The 20,723-nt window shown below is 36.2% G+C and overlaps 1 protein-coding gene across 1 annotated transcript; it reads left to right on the forward strand.

The window, feature by feature from the left end:
• Nucleotides 1-4,905: 4,905 nt before the first annotated feature.
• On the forward strand, nucleotides 4,906-19,642 carry LOC125659687 (ATP-dependent DNA helicase DDX11-like). Its single transcript, XM_048891429.2, has 9 exons — nucleotides 4,906-4,987; nucleotides 6,086-6,273; nucleotides 10,245-10,312; nucleotides 10,821-11,542; nucleotides 12,013-12,265; nucleotides 13,600-14,557; nucleotides 14,898-14,976; nucleotides 15,235-15,359; nucleotides 19,169-19,642. Exons 1-9 carry the CDS (start codon nucleotides 4,915-4,917, stop codon nucleotides 19,466-19,468), a joined length of 2,766 nt encoding a protein of 921 aa, XP_048747386.2. The 5' UTR covers nucleotides 4,906-4,914; the 3' UTR covers nucleotides 19,469-19,642.
• Nucleotides 19,643-20,723: the final 1,081 nt, after the last annotated feature.

A 20,723-nucleotide genomic window follows, 5' to 3' on the forward strand; every position in this document is an offset into this window, starting at 1 on the left:
GATGATGCGTGGGAAAATTACTTATCTCTGCAGTTTCCGTAAAGTCATGGTAAAACAAACCATTTACTTTTGGATCTTTCTGCGACACTGCGCTGGAAAAATACTATCCTTGTGAGGTCATGTAGCAGAATTTCTACTTTCATTACCCCCTCACATACAACCACTGCCGATCACGGGGATGTGATCGATCGAACTCGGGTCCCAGCGGTGACAACAATACATCACTTATATAAGCTGTGCTATACAGATTCATTTTGTGCACTTTACATGTTCAAGGTTTGCACATCATTATACATGTACTTCTCCAAGCTGCCATTGCTTTGGTGCTTCTGTGTACAAGGAGAGTGAAGAACAACAATTGGGCGATGTAAAATATAATCAAAAGTTTTAATCCACTTAAAACATCAGAAACAGTAAGTTACATACACAAAGTGTCACAATTCTATATAATCATGTTTCCATCTCTACACACAGAAGTGTCGTTACCGTTATAAACATCCTAAGACCCTCAGGATACATTCCCTCCATGTGGTCTTCTGTCTCGCCACCACACGGGGTTCCTCAGCAGGAGACAGCCCTGTGGTGCAGAGGCACCTGTACTGTACAAGACTAGCTTTCACTGGTTTGGTCTCGTTTTGTGTGGTCTTGGGTGATCCTTGATCTCGGGGTTAAATGTTTCTACACTAGATAAGAACAATGTCCTGGAATGTATTTTAACAGCTGGTTTAAATGCAGACAGAAATCCAGTATTGTCTAATCTACTTCTGATACCCATGGTCCTTTCCTTAAGCTCTTCTAGAATAAGGTTCATTAGAATAGTATATGTTTCTTCTTCCATTCATATTTCTTTTCATGCTGAAGGCCTAGATCTGAATTATTCAAAGTATCTCTTACCACAACGCTCTTGTCAACCGCATCTAGATTTTGGGGACTGTTGACGCTTGGCTAACTATTTCTCTTGCCTTCTGAACAATACCCACAATGTATTCTGAAATATCCCCCGATTTTATGTCCAGTTCTTCACCACTGCATTTTGGAACCGGTCTGCATTTTGTCCTTGTTTTCAATATCACCTGCCCCTTTATTGGGCACTACCACTCTACTTTCTACAGTTGAAAATAGAATCAATGTAGAGAATTCAAATATAAAAAAAAAGGGGGGGGGGGGGACATTGCGATTCAGTCAAAGATAATACTTCTTTCTTGTAGTATACGGTTATGGTCATAGGATACTCAATATTTTGGACGCATCACATGAAGTAGAATTTTGCTGTGGTTACATGGTATTTTCTATTATTTGATCAAACAACAATATAAATCGGTCATCAATACAAGAATGCATCAATTAAAAAAAAAACATTTTTGAAGAATGTTAATATTTTAGGTAGTTTTCCCAATGAATTAGTCAATATTGCTAAAGTGGTTTCAACGGAAAAGTATCTAATGAATATGGTACGTTTTTAGCAATATTAGAACATTTACAGATAGGTTTATAAAATTCACGATTTTGTTGGGGGGGGGGGGGGTGTTGTCCTTTGTCCTTAAGACAAAATTATATATAAGTGGTATAATAAAACTGACAACGTATATAGAAAAAAAAAATCAACGACATTGAAACCAAGTTTTAAAACCTATAAATCAACATATGCACAAGGAGCAAGCATCCCTCATGCAATGGTACTCAGATGTACATATTTCACAAACACCTATTGAAATGTTTATAGTTCGAGCATTCATGCTAGGGGTTTGTCATTTACAATAGTTACAAAGATATGACTGACCTACTGTGAATTCGCAAAGAATAGTTTCCGCGGCATTCTCTCTCTCTCCCTCTCTCTCTAGAGAGAGAGGGGGGGGGGGAGAGAGAGAGAGAGCAAATATAGCGTTCATTCTACAACGTTTGATATTTCTTTTATAGGTTTTGAGATAATATGGATATTCATTTTTTGGGTCCCGCCTTGGAATTCCTTCAAAGGAGTCACAAGAAAACAGCTATGGTGGCAGATTGTTTAGAACAACATTCTGAGCAATAATTATCAATGATCATTTTTGCTGATATCAGCTGTAGACTAACGTTATTTAAAACAAACAAATTTGCTTCAATGATAATTAACTTCTTTTTTTTTTTTTTTATAGTTTCTGAAATATCTAGAAAATACCTTTGACACCTCTCGGTCCCTTCTTTAAGGGGCTGAACCCTAAAACTTGAGTTCGTCGAATACATCTTGTCACTTCGACTCATTTGATATCTAAAAATCTCAGTTGTTCTACTAACGTGAAACTTCAGCGAATATAGTGTTACTTGCTACTTTCGCGTTATAACGCGAAAATTACACGGCCTTGAATTGCGCGAAACTTTTGCACTAATTTTGATGATAAACGCGAAACGTTGCCATAAGCTACACTGTATCGATTAAATACGCTCAGTATTATAGAAGTAGCATTAAATAATTTGCTAATTTCAATGAAGAAGAAAAACAAAAGACTTCGCCAGCTGTACTTTGAACTTGGACTTTCACAAGTTGAAATTTTAGCTTTCTCTCAATATCACGCATTACGTGAATTCATAGTAATTTGACGTTGAAAAGAACGCTGAAACATTACGGTTAATGAGAAAGAAAAATATGGCTTTTCTCGCTCAATTTTTTTGTTTTTGTTTTTGCAAGCTTGCATGGAATAAATATTTGTAGGTCGATGAAAAGAAGGCTGAAAAGATTGCACCTATAACGAGAAGGGGAAAAAATCTTATCTCGCATAATTTGCTCTTCTATTTCTTCCGAGGAATCATCACTTTAAACTGCATAATAGTCACAACCTTTGTTCATTGATAGAGTCACAGGTTCCTGCTTTCTCTCTCTCTTCCCCCCCACCCCCACCCCACCCAGCTACATTTATATTGAATAAAACTATATTTATTTCATAATGAAAGACGAAGATAACAAACAGTGATCAATCCCATAACTCCCACAGGGAATACAAAATAAGAAGTTGGGCAAACAAACACGGACCCCTGGACATATCAGATGTGGGATCAGGTACCTAGGAGGAGTAAGGGTCCCATGTCGACCGGTCACACCCGCTGTGAGCCCTATGTCTTGTTCAGGTAAACGGAATAATCCGTTGTCAAAATCAGTGTGCCAAGAACGGCCGAACAATCGTGGCACGAAACACGTCAAAAACAGCATTTGACTCGATGATAGGTTATATGGGCAAACTAGATTGTTTTAACGACCACGTGATAGAGTTTGCGAAATGCTGACCTTCAGTGAGACTGTTGAAACCTCTGTAACATCAACTTGTTTGGCAGCAGCCTGCCTCGATTTAAAAACTGATAATACGCAGAACAAGCTCTTGCGTATCGAATCAGTTGAGAAATATAAACACCATATGCAGGTGATAATGGAATATTGCTAAATAAATATGGGAAGTTGGCGATGGAGAAGCTGAAATCAATTCGTTTGTCATAAAACTGAGTTGTTAGTTTGCCGTTAACATCCATTTTCGAATTTTTTTTTAAATATATAATTTCGCGTTATATAACACGAAAGAGGGTACGCTTTTATTCGTAAAAGTTTCGCGATAACGCAGACTATTTTTTAGCTACGAAAATGAGCTCAAGACTATAATAAAAGAGGTATGCATTATTCGCATACAATAGATTTTTTAAATTTTTTTTTATAAATTTTTTATTTCACAAATATTGACATAAGACAGAAGAAAATTCGTCATTTTTTTCTAACCACTTTCACACACTTTCATACTCACACTCATACTTTTGTTGGTAAGTGCTTGCATTTTTTAATATAATTGTAAGAGAAAAATGATAACAATACAGAGCTCGAGTAAATAGATAAAAGTACATGTGGCTTCAAAAGTAGAAAAAAAATATTGCTTGAAATAGCAAAATTATGATTTTTTTATGTTGTCAAAAAGTGTTTTCCATACATGCCAGGTATTTTCAAATCTTTGTATTTCTAAATTCTGGTACGCAATACATTTTTCAACCTTGTATTTGTTGTATAGATAGAACAATAATTCCAAGAATCTTGGCAATTTGGTTTTTTTCAAAATGAAAAAATATATATTGTTTTGTATATAGGATAAGAAAGTTTACGATTCTGTTGACTTTCGACAATGGGAGTTCACCTAATAAAATATTAAGTACATTAAAACCTATTCTTTTGGAAGTTGTTTTATAAATGTATATGCTCAGATTAATTTCTCCATAATATAGATACTTTTTCACAGCCAATGAAAATGTGTTGAATTGTCTCAACTTCATCATTACAAAAGGTACAACAATCAAAAGACACAACATTGATTTTTTTTAAGATAATAATTGACAGGCAGAATTCTATGAAGTAATCTATATTGTAACCATTGAATAGTAGAGTCCTTGGTAGTCTTAAAACATACAGTAAAATCATCCTTAACACATATCTCTATTCCATAAGCTACCAGATCTAAATTCCACTTTGAAACAGAAGTAGGTATATTATGGTTTACATGAGCTCAAGACTATATAATAAAAGAGGTATGCATTATCGTATACAATAGATTTTGATCATTAAAAGTGAACAACAGAATTTTGGGGGAAATCCGGAATCAGTAAACTGGGGAAATTGTTTTAAAGATAAAAGGTTGAGATCTAGAGGAAGTAAAATATTAATCACTTATAAAGAGAACAAATGAAATCATCTTGAACTTGTAAGATAAAATATCGAGAGCCTGTGATGATGCATTTTCGCTAGCCAAGGGTGACGTTCCACGGTGTTTCTTTTTTTTCCTCTTGAAAAGAGTTCTAACACCGTGGAGCGTCACCCTTGGCTGTCAAAGATGGAGATAATATGAGTCGATCGTTCGACAAAATTATCATTGAAGAATCGGGATCGGACTTCGCATAATGCAAACAACAATGGCGGGAAGTATGGACGAGTTTGACGACGAAGGCGACGATATATTAGCGTCGTTCATCGAGGACAGAGAGGGTTCCTATTTCATTTTCTTAGCTAAGCTTATAAGAATCCTTATAGTCAATAAAAGGATCATTATATTTACGTGGCTTTAAATGCGAGATTTAAATCGTTTACTACAATGTATCAGGGTTGGGCGGTTAAAACCGCCCTCGGTTTTAACCAGTGGTCAATACTCCCCAAGTGGTCAATACTGGTCATTTGTGATTTAAACTCCATTTTCCTATTGTTGTACATTTCTTGCAAAGATAAATTAAGTCTTTTCATTATATGGATCAATTGTTGATTAATATTTTTCATTAGATAATCAAATGTAATTTCAAAAGTTAATAATATATTTGGTTTGTTGAAACTGACCGAAATATCTTCAGTACCTATCAGGGGGTCACATTTCTATAGCATAGCTTGACGATTGGAGACAGACCTCTTAATACATGTACCTGGACAGATTAAGAATAAAAGGTAGCTGGACATAAGCTGAGCACAGGAAGCAGAGTGGACAGGTGTTAATAAGCATAGGCTGGGACCAGAGATGACCAATGTGCCTGTTATTGTTATGAAAACATCACCAACACACCCCCTTAAATGTTTATTCAACAGTTAAAATGAAGATTGATGAAACAATACTTATAGGTGGTTCTTGTTAAACTAAGGAATTTGAACAGAAACTTTCACATCTTCCCCAATTCAACAGAGTCATTTGTACATTATTTATTTAATATTATGACTTATATGTATATTATAAACTGATAGTGCATGTTATGAATTACAGTATTTACCATAATGGTCACTTAAACATTTAAAATAAATAACACAGACTATTATGACCAAATAATCTTCAATCGACCAGTATTGACCGGTTGTAACCAGTATTGACCACCGGCACGGTCAATACTCATATTGACCACTTTTTTGCCAACTCTGCAATATATACCTTCGTACTTTTAGTAGGGAAACATTACTGTGAATCATGATCTGGTCCATTTCATTTTTTTCTTTCCTGTTACAATTGTTATGTTCTGTTTGGTAAATCGGTTTGTGGTGTTTTAATTCAGTAATGTTTAGTTTTTTAAAAAATGTTAAATTTAATTACAAATAATTTGCTGTTTTCAGGTATCCAAGTTAACGTTCCATTGGAATTTCCATTTCCTTTTGAACCATATGATATTCAGAAGGAGTTCATGAAGAATCTGTACATCAACCTTGAGAGGGGACATGTGGGGATATTTGAGAGTCCCACGGGAACAGGGAAGTCCCTGAGTCTTATTTGTGGAGCTCTGAAGTGGCTTAAGGAATTTCAAGTCAGTTTGCCTTGTCCATTGTTAATTTGATAAGAAGATAACTATTTGTGAAATACAATGGCAATCAAAGATCCAATGGTGACAAAAGTGATCTTTGACCCTGTCTGGCTAAAAAAAAATGAATTGGTGGGAACACAAATGTTGACCATATTACATCCCAGATTTTGTAATAAGCCGAATATACTTAAGTTTAGTGAGATAATGTCAAACATAAGTTTTATATTGTTGAAAAATCTCTGTTTCTTCATAACTAAAGTTTATGATGCAGTCTGTCCTCCAAAACTTAAATATCTCTTACTTTTTCTTTTCCTTTTGTTTGTAACTATAGTATGTACATCTCTTGTATTTTCTTTTTTATTTAAATTTTTTTTATTCTCGATTCATTAAGACAAATTATCATTTAATATTGAAATTATTGTACCTCATATATCACTGATTGATGGTGTGAGCGAAATAAATGAACTTAAACTTCACCATGTCAACTTTGGATATCAATTTTGATGAAACTATGACTCTAAAATTTCTTCAATAACTGTGATTTTTGATAAAAGCAATTTTAAATGAATCAGTGTTTGAAATGGTAATCTTGAGTGAAGTTAGCCATAGAAAAGTTATTAAAAGTTGTGAACATAATAGATTCTTCAACATTATAACCCTACAGGATAAAAAGTGCATTGGTCATGAAATATTAATACATACAGCACTTAATGCCTGTTCATAGATGAAATATGAATAGTCAATCACGTGCTGCCCATAAAAGGTCTTGGTACAGAGCATGGCGTAGGCCTGACCCCAGATTATTGGCATGACGTAGTAGAAACTGATGTAAGAGACTAGTACTACTAGTAGTCATAGATCTTTGAGGGAATAATTAAAAAGAGATGATTTTAATTATTGTGTATTCAAATTGAAACTGAAAATGTAGATTCAATAGCTGCCTCGTATTATGAGTAGAGTGAGTGATCTATTGATTGGAGTAAATAGTAATTCTCGTATTATAAGTACAAGGGGTGATCTGTTGATTGGAGTAAATGGTAATTCTCGTATTATGAGTAGAAGGGATGATCTATCGATTGGAGTAAATGGTAATTCTCGTATTATGAGTAGAAGGAGTGGTCTGTCGATTGGAGTAAATGGTAATTCTCGTATTATGAGTACTAGGGGTGATCTATATTAGAGTAATCAGTAATTCTCGTATTATGAGTACTAGGGGTAATCTATATTAGAGTAATCAGTAATTCTCATATTATGAGTACTAGGGGTGATCTATATTAGAGTAATCAGTAATTCTTGTATTATGAGTAGAAGGGGTGGTCTGTCGATTGGAGTAAATGGTAATTCTCATATTATGAGTAGAAGGGGTGGTCTGTCGATTGGAGTAAATGGTAATTCTTGTATTATGCAGCGATTTTTTTCCTTATATGACTGGTACCGATAAACGGTACCATTCCCAATGCCAAAAACCGTAGATTTTTCCCAATTTTGAGACGAAAAATAGACCGCTGACATCGTTATTTACTTAGTCTGAAACGTTGTACAAGTTAACTAAAATGTTCACTTCCGGTATTAAATTGAAAGTACATATCATGGCAGTGCGCGTGTTTTATAGAGCTACGACGATTTTAAAACAAGCCTACAGCAATTCCTTATGTCTCACAACAGCAAATATTACCGTGAAAAGTTTGTAAAGAGATGAATACTTCTTGTTTTGTTCTCTTTTTTTTTCTTTTCTTTTAGTTAAAATAATTTGCTGAAACATTCCCAATTTGTTCGATTTTGACGCTATTTTTCCCAATCGAATGGGTACCGGTACCAGTACCAGTGGGTAGAAAAAAATCGCTGTTATGAGTAGAAGGGATGGTCTATCGATTGGAGTAAATGGTAATTCTTGTATTATGAGTAGAAGGGATGGTCTATCGATTGGAGTAAATGGTAATTCTCATATTATGAGTAGAAGGGATGGTCTATCGATTGGAGTAAATGGTAATTCTCGTATTATGAGTAGAAGGGATGGTCTATCGATTGGAGTAAATGGTAATTCTCGTATTATGAGTAGAAGGGATGGTCTATCGATTGGAGTAAATGGTAATTCTCGTATTATGAGTAGAAGGGATGGTCTATCGATTGGAGTAAATGGTAATTCTCGTATTATGAGTAGAAGGGATGGTCTATCGATTGGAGTAAATGGTAATTCTCGTATTATGAGTAGAAGGGATGATCTGTTGATTGGAGTAATTGGTAATTCTTGTGTTATGAGTACAAGGGGTGGTCTATTGGTAATTCTCGTGTTATGAGTACTAGGGGTGGTCTATTGGTGATTCTCGTGTTATGAGTACTAGGGGTGGTCTATTGGTAATTCTCGTGTTATAAGTACTAGGGGTGGTCTATTGGTAATTCTCGTGTTATGAGTACTAGGGGTGGTCTATTGGTGATTCTCGTGTTATGAGTACTAGGGGTGGTCTATTGGTGATTCTCGTGTTATGAGTACTAGGGGTGGTCTATTGGTGATTCTCGTGTTATGAGTACTAGGGGTGGTCTATTGGTGATTCTCGTGTTATGAGTACTAGGGGTGGTCTATTGGTGATTCTCGTGTTATGAGTACTAGGGGTGGTCTATTGGTAATTCTCGTGTTATGAGTACTAGGGGTGGTCTATTGGTAATTCTCGTGTTATGAGTACTAGGGGTGGTCTATTGGTAATTCTCGTGTTATGAGTACTAGGGGTGGTCTATTGGTAATTCTCGTGTTATGAGTACTAGGGGTGGTCTATTGGTGATTCTCGTGTTATGAGTACTAGGGGTGGTCTATTGGTGATTCTCGTGTTATGAGTACTAGGGGTGGTCTATTGGTGATTCTCGTGTTATGAGTACTAGGGGTGGTCTATTGGTAATTCTCGTGTTATGAGTACTAGGGGTGGTCTATTGGTAATTCTCGTGTTATGAGTACTAGGGGTGGTCTATTGGTAATTCTCGTGTTATGAGTACTAGGGGTGGTCTATTGGTAATTCTCGTGTTATGAGTACTAGGGGTGGTCTATTGGTAATTCTCGTGTTATGAGTACTAGGGGTGGTCTATTGGTGATTCTCGTGTTATGAGTACTAGGGGTGGTCTATTGGTGATTCTCGTGTTATGAGTACTAGGGGTGGTCTATTGGTGATTCTCGTGTTATGAGTACTAGGGGTGGTCTATTGGTAATTCTCGTGTTATGAGTACTAGGGGTGGTCTATTGGTAATTCTCGTGTTATGAGTACTAGGGGTGGTCTATTGGTAATTCTCGTGTTATGAGTACTAGGGGTGGTCTATTGGTAATTCTCGTGTTATGAGTACTAGGGGTGGTCTATTGGTAATTCTCGTGTTATGAGTACTAGGGGTGGTCTATTGGTAATTCTCGTGTTATGAGTACTAGGGGTGGTCTATTGGTAATTCTCGTGTTATGAGTACTAGGGGTGGTCTATTGGTAATTCTCGTGTTATGAGTACTAGGGGTGGTCTATTGGTAATTCTCGTGTTATGAGTACTAGGGGTGGTCTATTGGTAATTCTCGTGTTATGAGTACTAGGGGTGGTCTATTGGTGATTCTTGTGTTATGAGTACTAGGGGTGGTCTATTGGTAATTCTCATGTATGTGCTCTATTATTTATTCAGATCACTGCATGCTTCAATTGATTGTTCACCCCATATACCTAAAAATAGAATTTAGACAGTGATTCCTTAGATAAGTGTTCGTATATTGGTAATCTGCAGAAATCACTTCCTAACATGTTTTGTAGAAGCAGAAATTACACTAACATGTTATACATGGTTTTGTAGGAGCAGAAATCACTCTAACATGCTATAGATGGTATTGTAGAATCAGAGACCACACACTAACATGTTATACATGGTTTTGTAGAAGCAGAAATTACTGTTACGTTATACATGGTATTGTAGAAGCAGAAATCACTTCCTAACATGTTATACATGTTTTTTTTTTAGGAGAAGCAGAAGAAGGACCTGGAAGCCTTGATAGCTGAAGAAGAGAAAGCCACTGGCAGTGGTGATAGGTAGGTTGCCATGCCTACGACTAGACGTAATCATTGACAAGTTAATGAATCATCATGATGCATGCATTATCCAACAAAAAATATTGTAGTTCAGATTGTATTGAGCCATCACATTGTTTGGTATTATAAGCAGAACAACTAATGATTTCTCTATCAAGCAGGAACCTTTGTTTAGAGGAATATGTTGACTATATATATAAAAGCTTGTATAGAGCTTTGTCTAAAGACCAATAGAATTGTACATGTAATTATTTGTCGTTAGAACATTGTACAATAGAATTGTACATGTAATTATTTGTCGTTAGAACATTGTACAATAGAATTGTACATGTAATTATTTGTCGTTAGAACATTGTACAATAGAATTGTACATGTAATTATTTGTCGTTAGAACATTGTACAATTGAATTGATAACTATATCTCCATGTAAGGAAAAATCTTCAAGATCATAACGAATTTGTGGAGATTTCAGATACATCCTAATGATGCTGTATTTGATGTGTTTAGAGCGTCTGGTGAATTAGACTGGGTTGCAGAGTTTGCTGTAAAGAAGGAAAAACAAGAAAAACTGGAAAGTGCCAAACAAAAGCACCAAAAATTGGCAAAACAGGAGTCTAGATTGCTAGAGATCGGAAAGCGTAAAAAGCAGGGAAGGCGAAAAAGAGACAGGCTGGAGGACGAGTTTGAGGAATTGATGAAGACAGCGACCTCCGAAGTTCAAGCTGCCTACCGAGAGGAAATTGACAAGGTTGAAGGTCAAGAGGTCAATCAAGGTGACGATGACCTGGTTCCAGAGGATTATCATAGTGACGAGGAAGTCGGTGCTGGAAAGGCGTCAGATGACGAGAACTCTGACGAAGAATTAGATCATGTGACCAAAATTTACTACTGCAGTCGCACACACTCGCAGCTTGCTCAGTTTGTTCGGGAAATCATCAAAAGCCCATATGGATCAAACACAAGAGTGTTGTCATTGGGTTCGAGACAAAATCTGTGTGTGAATGAGACTGTTAGAAAATTAAAATCTCTCTCATTGATGAATGACGCGTGTCTGGATTTACAGAAAAATAAACGCAAGGTTATTGATCGAGAGGAGAGTGGAGAGGCAGTCAGAAAGAGGCGAGATAAGGGAGGCAGTGGGTGTCAGTACTACAAGCAGGAGAAGATGGAGGAACTGGGGGGACAGATACTGACAGAAATAACAGATGTGGAGCAGATCGTCAAATTAGGTCAGGCTCTGTACAGTAGGAAAAGTAGTAATGAAATACTTGTACAGTGTAAACATAATTAGTTTACAAACAAATTAATATTGATGATAGTTTCCAATCATTTTATTTTCTCAACAACCAACATTAGTTACTTTTTTAAGGTCACCCAAATTACATCGTGTTTCATTTGTTTTGCATTAACAATTGATTTTTATCATCTCTTTGTCAACACAACTGTTGAGAAACATGTTTTGGGATATGGGGATAGTTTCTTAGTTTCTGTCTCTTTGATAGCTTAGGAATGGAGCTAAAACATTAAGAAATGGTTCACTTCTCAAAATTCTCTTCATTGCTCTGGAAGATCCAGCAAAGACTGGTTACATTGTTATACATGAAATAAACATAAGGTTTTTTTTTTAATTTAGTCAGAAGATAATTATCATGACTGTACAAGCTATTAGTAAATAGATAATTTGCTGCTTTGTTCTCAGGTCGCCAGATGAAGGCTTGTCCGTACTACACGAATCGTTTGTCCGTCCACCTAGCTGAGGTGGTGGTGCTGCCGTACAATATTATCCTACACAAGTCAACAAGGGAGGCCAGTGGGATTCGTTTGGAGGGAAATGTGGTGCTAATAGACGAAGCTCATAATCTGCTGGAGACCATTAATTCTGTGTACAGTGTCGTGGTAACGGGGGCCCAGCTTACTAAGGCACACAGTCAGCTCAGCCAGTATGAACAAAGGTTAGCTTGTATTGACCGCTTTATTCCAATCTGATCGTCATTTAGTGTAATTCTGATGACATGATAGAGTCATATTCACCGCTTTATTCCAATCTGATCGTGATTTAGTGGTATTCTGATGACATGATAGAGTCATATTGACCGTTTTATTCCAAAATTGAGCATCATTTAGTGTAATTCTGACATGATAGAGTCATATTCACTGTTTTATTCCAATCTGATCGTCATTTAGTGTAATTCTGATGACAAAATAGAGTCGGGTTCACAGATCATATTGTTGTGGGACTAGTCGTAATGGGTAATCAGCTGATTGGTTTACATGGCATATTGTTGTGGGACTAGTTGTAATGGGTAATCAGCGGATTGGTTTACATGGCACATTCATTTACATGTATTTTCCAGTTTTAAGACTGTCAGATTTATGAGAAAATATTATAGTTTGTGGATGTAAGAAGAATATCGGTGTATATTGAAAACTAATGTTGAATTTATCAAATTAACAGACAATAAAGCTGTTAATATCAACATAGTAGCAGTAGGTACTAGCACTGTAATTTAAATATTTCTTATCCTAAATAATCTATAGAAATTTTTCAATTTTTATACATGATAGACATTTTTCAATTTTTATACATGATAGACATTTTTCAATTTTAATACACTATAGACATTTTTCAATTTTTATACACCAGAGACATTTTTCAATATTTATACACAATAGAAATTTTTAAATTTTATACGCAATTGAAATTTTTCAGTTTTTATACACGTGTCTGACATGAGTTTGGCAGGAAGTACATCAAAATCAAACAACATGGCGACATCTACTGACGTTAAATACGATACGACTGTTGTCATCACAGCTGGACCACTAGAAAGGAGCCTTTTATTTGATACATGTTGTGTTCAAGCTTTACTAATTTGAAAATTCTCGAGACTTATTATAGCTAGATATCATAAATAATAACGTATTACAGGTATTTTCTGCAGTTTTCCACTTTTTTTGCTGATAGGAAAAATATGCAAAAATTACACTTGCAAAATATATACATAAGTCATGTGTATAGGTATAATGCAACCACGGAAATTGGAAGCATAGAATATAATTTGCTTCCATTTATGGATTAAATGGCAAAAATTTTCCACCGCAGAAAATCACAGTTATACGGTGTTTTGTAACAGACACTTTATGTTTTCATATCAAGGTTTTGAAAATGAATTACAGCAAATATTACAGATATCTCACAGAAAGGCACATTTTAAAAGTTAACTTGCCTGCAAGCATGTTTGATGCTTAACATTGGTTATTTCATACGATTGTTTATGTGTTGTAGATTCCGATCTCGATTGAAAGCCAAAAATTTACTGTACGTCAAGCAGATCTTGTATATACTGAGCTGTTTGGTGAGACTACTAGGTGGACGGACCGACGCTAACGTAATTAAACAATCGATCGGGAAATCAGAGTCGAAAGTGATGACTGTAAACCAGTTCCTGTCGGATAGCGGATTTGACAACATCAATTTGTTCAAGATTTTACAGTATTGTCGAAAAAGCCAAATCTCGAAAAAGTTAAACGGTTTTGTGGAAAAGTATCCAAACAATGAGGTTGCTATAGCAACAGAAAAGACAGAAGAAAGACACCTGGGAATCACAGGTTTCTTGAAAGAAATTACACAGAATGTGGAGACTTCTAATTTAACTGCAGAAACACAGAAGACAAACACCAGCAAGGGGAACGAGGAGGCCATTGTAATGAGGTCACCACTGATGCATATTGAGGGATTTATATCCTCCCTAACAAATGCTGACAAAGACGGAAGAATTGTGCTAACCAAACAACCATTGCTCAGTAACTGCACGCTGAAATTTTTGCTGATGAACCCGGCTGTTCATTTCAAAGATTTACTCTCCGAAGCCAGGTCAGTGATCGTGGCCGGTGGAACCATGCAGCCGATGGAAGAATTCAAACAACAGCTGTTCTTTGCTGCTGGAATTGGTCCTGAGAAAATTCATGAATATTCATGTGGTCATGTGATACCATCTGATCATCTATTGGCTTTGGCTATGAAGGCGGGGCCATTAGGAGTAGATCTTGACTTCACCTATGGTTCTCGAGAGAAACCTGCTCTTCTGAATGAACTAGGACTAATAGTGAGCAATGTTTGCAATGTGATTCCTGGAGGTGTGGTCTGTTTCTTTTCGTCATATGATTACCAGCATCTTGTTTATCAGCAGTGGCAGAAGACAGGCATCCTAGCCAAACTGGAGAAGAAAAAGAGGATCTTTCAGGTTTGTTTCCTCCACATTGAATCATTGCCACACAAAATTCTCTATTTTGACACATCTCCAGAGTGTGACGTGTACTTTCTTCCATTACTTCCCAGGTAAATCCTTAATCAGAACACTCACCATGTTTTTTTTTTTTTTTTTTTTTTTTTTTTACAAACTTACAGAAATGGTCGAATCAAATCTGTCATGAGCTGATCATGCAATGCTAAGCTGAATACAATGAAGGATGCAATATTTGCCCTGAAATTTTAACATTCTCTACTATTGAGCTACTACTGCACACTACAATCTATTATCTGTACAAAGTTAATTTTATGTATTAAATGTTTCTTTGGATTAGGAGCCTAAATTGTCCAGTCAAGTGGAGCAAGTTCTAGGAGAATATTCCAAATCCATTCAGAACTCCAGTTGTGGAACAGGTACAATCCAAATATCGTTACAGAGTGTACATTTAGTTTACAAATCTTCGAAAATAAAATTAGATACATACATACTGTGTGTGTGTGTGTGCTTACAGTAAATGTTGTAGTGTGTGTCTTAAAGCAATACCTGGATATTCAAAATATTTCGTTTTTAGGAACGATTTTGGTCTGTGTATGTGCATATTGGCAATATTTCTGCTTTTAGGAGAAATTTTGTTTTGTGTATGTATATATTGGGAATATTTCTGCTTTTAGGAGCGATTTTGTTTTGTGTGGTTGGAGGAAAAATGAGTGAAGGCATCAACTTCTCCGACGATCTCGGTCGAGGTGTCATCATGGTGGGCATGCCATACCCCAACATTAAGAGCCCAGAACTGCAGGTAAATCTGCATGGATAATATTTAAACAAGAGGCTCATAACAATTACCAGAGTTGTATTGCAGTTACTCATCTCAGAAGACTCTGTCCCTTATCTTAATGCCTCACCATGAATATGACCAGTCCATGGAGTATTGGTAATTTTGAACTCGGCTATTGGTTTGGTGATGCGGGCGGGCGGTTGGGCATCAACAATTGTTTCCTGATGATAACTCGAAAAGTTTACTATCTAATCACTTGAAACTTTGATATGACTTACTTGACTTAATTCCTTCTCTCCTTGTGGAGAATAGGGCCATGAACAAGTCCTCTCCATTTACTTCTGTCCTGGGCTGATCTTGCTGCCTCTGTCCATGACCCAAAACCTAGTTCTTTCCCCTCTCTCTTTGATATATTGTTGGCCAAAGGTCAAGGTCACAGTGACCAAAAATAGAATGAAAATTTCAGAAAAATTTGGTTTCCGGATGATAACTCAGAAAGTTTAGATCCAAATCAAATGAAACTTTGATATATTGTTGGGTACCAGGTATGGAAGACCCTTATTGATTTTGGAGAAAAAAGGTTAAAGGTCAAGGTCACAGTGACCGAATATAAAATGAAAATTTAAAAAAAAATTTGATTTCCGGATGAAAACTCAGAAAGTTTAAATCTGAATTAAATGAAACTTTGATATATTGTTTGATACCAGGTAAGGAAGACCCCTATTGATTTTGGGGAAAAGGTCATAGGTCAAGGGCCAAAAATAGATTTAAAATTCCAAAAAAATTTGGTTTCCGGAGGATAACTCGAAAATTTTTAATTTGAATCAAATGAAACTTGGATATATTGTTGGATACCAGCAAATCAAAGCCCCTATTGATTTTGGACGACAAAGGTCTAGGTCACAGTGACCGAAAATACAATGAAAATTTCAGAAAAATTTGGTTTCCGGATGAAAACTCAGAAAGTTTAGATCCAAATGAAATAAAACGTTGATATATTGTTGGGTACCAGGTAAGGAAGACCCCTATTGATTTTGGAGAAAAAGGTCAAAGGTCAAGGTGACCGAAGATAGAGTGAAAATTTCAGAAAAATATGGTTTCCGGATGAAAACTCAGAAAGTTTAAATCCGAATCAAATGAAACTTTGATATATTGTTGCGTACCAGGTACGGAAGACTCCTATTGATTTTGGAGAAAAAAAGGTTAAGGTCAAGGTCACAGTGACTGAAGATAGAATGAAAATTTCAGAAAAATTTGGTTTTCGGATGATTACTCAGAAAGTTTAAATTCGAATCAAATGAAACTTTGGTAAATTGTTTGGTACCAGGTAAGGATGACCCCTATTGATTTTGGAGAAAACAGGTCAAAGGTCAAGGTCACAGTGACCGAATATAGAATGAAAATTTCAGAAATATTTGGTTTCCGGATGATAACTCAGAAAGTTTAAATCCGAATCAAAAGATATTGTTATGTACCAGGTAAGGAAGACCCCTATTGATTTTGGAGAAAATAGGTCTAAGGTCAAGGTCACAGTGAACGAAAATAGATTTAAAATAAAAAACAAGAGGCCCAAGGGCCTAGAATCGCTCTTCTGATAAATTGTACAACCCCACCATTTCTATTCTTAGCCTCTTAGTATTCTAAATCTTTAGTTAAATCCTAAGAATTCAAAAAAAGTAGGTCAATGTGACCTACTTTTTGGTTTACACATTTTGAGAACCCAAGAAATATCAACTGACAAAGTTTGATGATTTTAAGCCAATTAGTATCTGAATATTGAAATTTAGCTGTCAAATTCCAATCGTAGGTCATGGTGACCTACTTTTTGGTCAGCGAACTCCGAACATGCAAGACCCATCAACTGACAAAGTTTGATGACTGTAGGTCAAATAGTATCTGAAATATATATATATATAGCGGTCAAATTCCAAAAGTAGGTCAAGGTGACCTACTTTTTGGTCGACACACTCCGTAAACTCAAGATGCATCAACTGTCAAAGTTTAATGATTGTAGGTCAATTAGTGACTGAAATATATAAATATAACTGTCAAATGCCAAAAGTAGGTCACAGTGACCTACTTTTTGGTCGATACACTCAGAAGACTCAAGATGCATCAACTGACAAAGTTTGATGATTGTAGGTCAAATAGTGTCTGAAATATAGTAATTTAGCTGTCAAATACCAAAAGTAGGTCACGGTGACCTACTTTTTGGTCGACACAAACCGAAGACTGAAGACGCATCAACTGAGAAAGTTTGATGATCCTAGGTTTTACAGTGCTCAAAATATGCATCTAAAATTGAAAATGTGAAATTTGAATATCTGCAAAATTCAAAAAGTAGGTCACTGTGACCTACTTTTTTTATAAATATGTTTCAAGGCTTCAAGATGCATCAACTTACAAGATTTGATGATTCTAAACCTCTCGGTATTTGAAATAACAACTTAAAATATATCTATAAATGATAAGCCATAAAATTCAGAAAGTAGGTCACGGTGACCTATTTTTCAGTTGACGCATTTCAAGGTCCCATGATCCACCAACTGACAAGTTTTGATGATCATAGGCTTCAAAGTGTCCAAGATATGCATCAAAATTAATTTTAAAATAAATACCTGCAAAATTCAAAAAGTAGGTCATCGTGACCTACTTTTGAGACAACTTGACACAAGGTCCTAAGATGCATCAACTGTCAAAATTTGATGATCCTAGTCCTTATAATGACTAAAATATCAAAGATTTAAGGAAATATAAATTTAGGTCAACTTTGAAGTGACCTTGAGACCACGCCCTTTGCCCCAGGGTAATGCCTTGAACAATTTTTAATCTACAACATATCCTCATCCTTATGTGTAAGTTTGGTGATAATCTGCCCAGTGGTTCTTGAGAAGAAGATTTTTTAGCAACCACTACTTTTGTTTGTATTTTCCTGATTATCTCCCCTTGTTAAAGGGTCACATCCCTCTATTTAGTATGTATGAAAGCCCTTGGGCCAATGATACCCTGTAACAAATTTGAAAAAAATTGGCCAAGGGGTTCTTGAGTTATAGCCCTTTTTCTAAAAAGTTTACGCACACCGCACAAATGGCCATATCATTAGCTCTTTGAGCCTTCGGCTCAGAAGAGCTAAAAATTGGTTTCCGGAGGATAACTCGAAATTTTTTTAATTTGAATCAAACGAAACTTGGATATGTTGTTGGAAACCCACAAAGCAAGGCCCCTATTGATTTTGGAGGACAAAGGTCAAGGTCACAGTGACCGAAAATAGATTGAAAACTTCAGACAAATATGGTTTCTGGACAGTAACTTGAAAAGTTTAAAACTGAAATTAGTTCTTCACAATTATAAATATGCCACATCATTCCTGACTTTACAATGTATCCCGTGCAACTCCGCTCATGCACCCCTGGGTGCATATATTGATTTTTATTTTCATTTCATTTTGTAATAAAGGTAAATCGTAGCAAGAGCATTTCAGCCTTGCTTGATATTTAGGTCACCCAAGTCTCTCATGGAGAACAGTTGTGATTGATGCTTGTCCATCATCATGCATGAACATTTACACACAATCAACTCCTTCCCTGAAAATACAGTAAACCCTGTCTATACTGGCCAGCAGTGCTTTGGCTAAAATGTTGCTGGCTTCAGCAGTGGTCTGGAAAAAATGTTGCTAGCATAGACAACAACAACCCAGTCATGTGCTTGCTTTTAAATTCTTCACAATTGAAAATTCCACACATGAACTCCTGTATTGCAACTGAAATTTGAAATGTGAATGTTTTATGAACCATTGGTAACCTTTACATGACACTGATTTCTGCTTGTAGGAAAAAATGCAGTATTTAAATTCAAATTTCCCAAAAGACAAAGATGGACACCTTCCCGGTCAAATACACTACGAAAACTTGTGTATGAAAGCTGTCAATCAGTCTATTGGTCGAGCCATTCGTCACCGTGGAGATTATGCTACCATTCTTTTGCTTGATAAACGCTACGGTAAAGAGAGCGTAAGGAGCAGACTTCCCTCCTGGATTGGGAAAGATCTGCAGAAAATGGAGAAGTATGGTCCAGCCATAGCTGCCATTTCCCAGTTCTTCCGAAAAAAGAAAACAGATGCTACAACTTGAAAGTCAAAAGTTGTTAAAACCGTGTAAATTACATTTAAATGAATGTACACAAATTTTAATTTGCATTTCTGTTTCGTTAATTGTGCTGAATAAACAAAAAACACTTATTTTATTTATGAAAGTCAAAATTTGTTAAAAGACAGTGTAAATTACATTTTTAAAAAGAATTTTATTTATTGTGGGTGTTTGTTATCAGTTGACGGTGTTAGTTTATTATCAGAGTGTCCAACAATGTATTGACAACTCGATCTGAGATTTATAGGACAGCTCAGTGCGCGGTTAGGTCACAAACGCAAAGGACAGTTCAGTCTCAAATGTGAAGGACAGTTCAGTCGGCAGCTCGGTCTCAAATGTGAAGGACAGCTCAGTCGGCAGCTCGGTTTCAAATGTAAAGGACAGCTCACTCGGCAGCTCGGTCTTAAATGTAAAGGACAGCTCAGTCTTAAATGTAAAGGACAGCTCGGTCTCAAATGTAAAGGGCAGCTCGGTCATAGTGCACCAATTATGTTGAAATGTGAACTGATTACATATTTCTCTGAGAGGGAGGTTGTGACTATATTTCAGAGCAATACCTGTGACCTAGCTGCAATAATGTAGCCCTATCCAATTTTTTTTTAATTCTGACGTATTCAGGATTAAAAAAAAAATCAGAGAGGGCTACATTATTGCAGCTACCTGTGACCATATCATAAAAATTTTGGAAAACTGTTTGACCTACTTCTACCCCTAAGTACTGTAGGTCATAGTGTGCTAATCCAGCTGAAATGCTAACTGCACTTGTCTTCCTCAGAGAGGAAGCCTTTGACTAAATATCAGTATCTGTAATGAAAGAAAAATCCAGAAAACTGTTTGACCTATTTTTAGGCCAAAAGTAGGTCAAGGATAGACCAATCCAGCTGATGAGCAAATTGAACTTGTATTTCTCCAAGAGGAAGCCTGTGACGAATTTCAGTGCAATATCTGTATATCATGTAATGAAAAAAAGCCTGGAAAACTTTTTGACTTATTTTTTCCAAAAAGCAGGTCAATGATGGACCAATCCAGCTGAAATGCATACTGAACTTGCATTCCTCCAAGAGGAAATCTGTGACTTAATTTCCGTGCAATATCTGTATCCATAATGAAAAAAAGCTCGGAAAACTGTTTGACCTACTTTTAGTCCTAATGTAGGTCACAGACGGATGGACCAATCCAACTGAAATGCAAACTGAACTTGTATTCCTCTGAAAGGAAGTTTATGTGTAAATTTCAGGGC

Source organism: Ostrea edulis, chromosome 9 (genome assembly GCF_947568905.1).
Source record: "Ostrea edulis chromosome 9, xbOstEdul1.1, whole genome shotgun sequence".
Classification (NCBI taxonomy): Eukaryota; Metazoa; Mollusca; class Bivalvia; order Ostreida; family Ostreidae; genus Ostrea; species Ostrea edulis.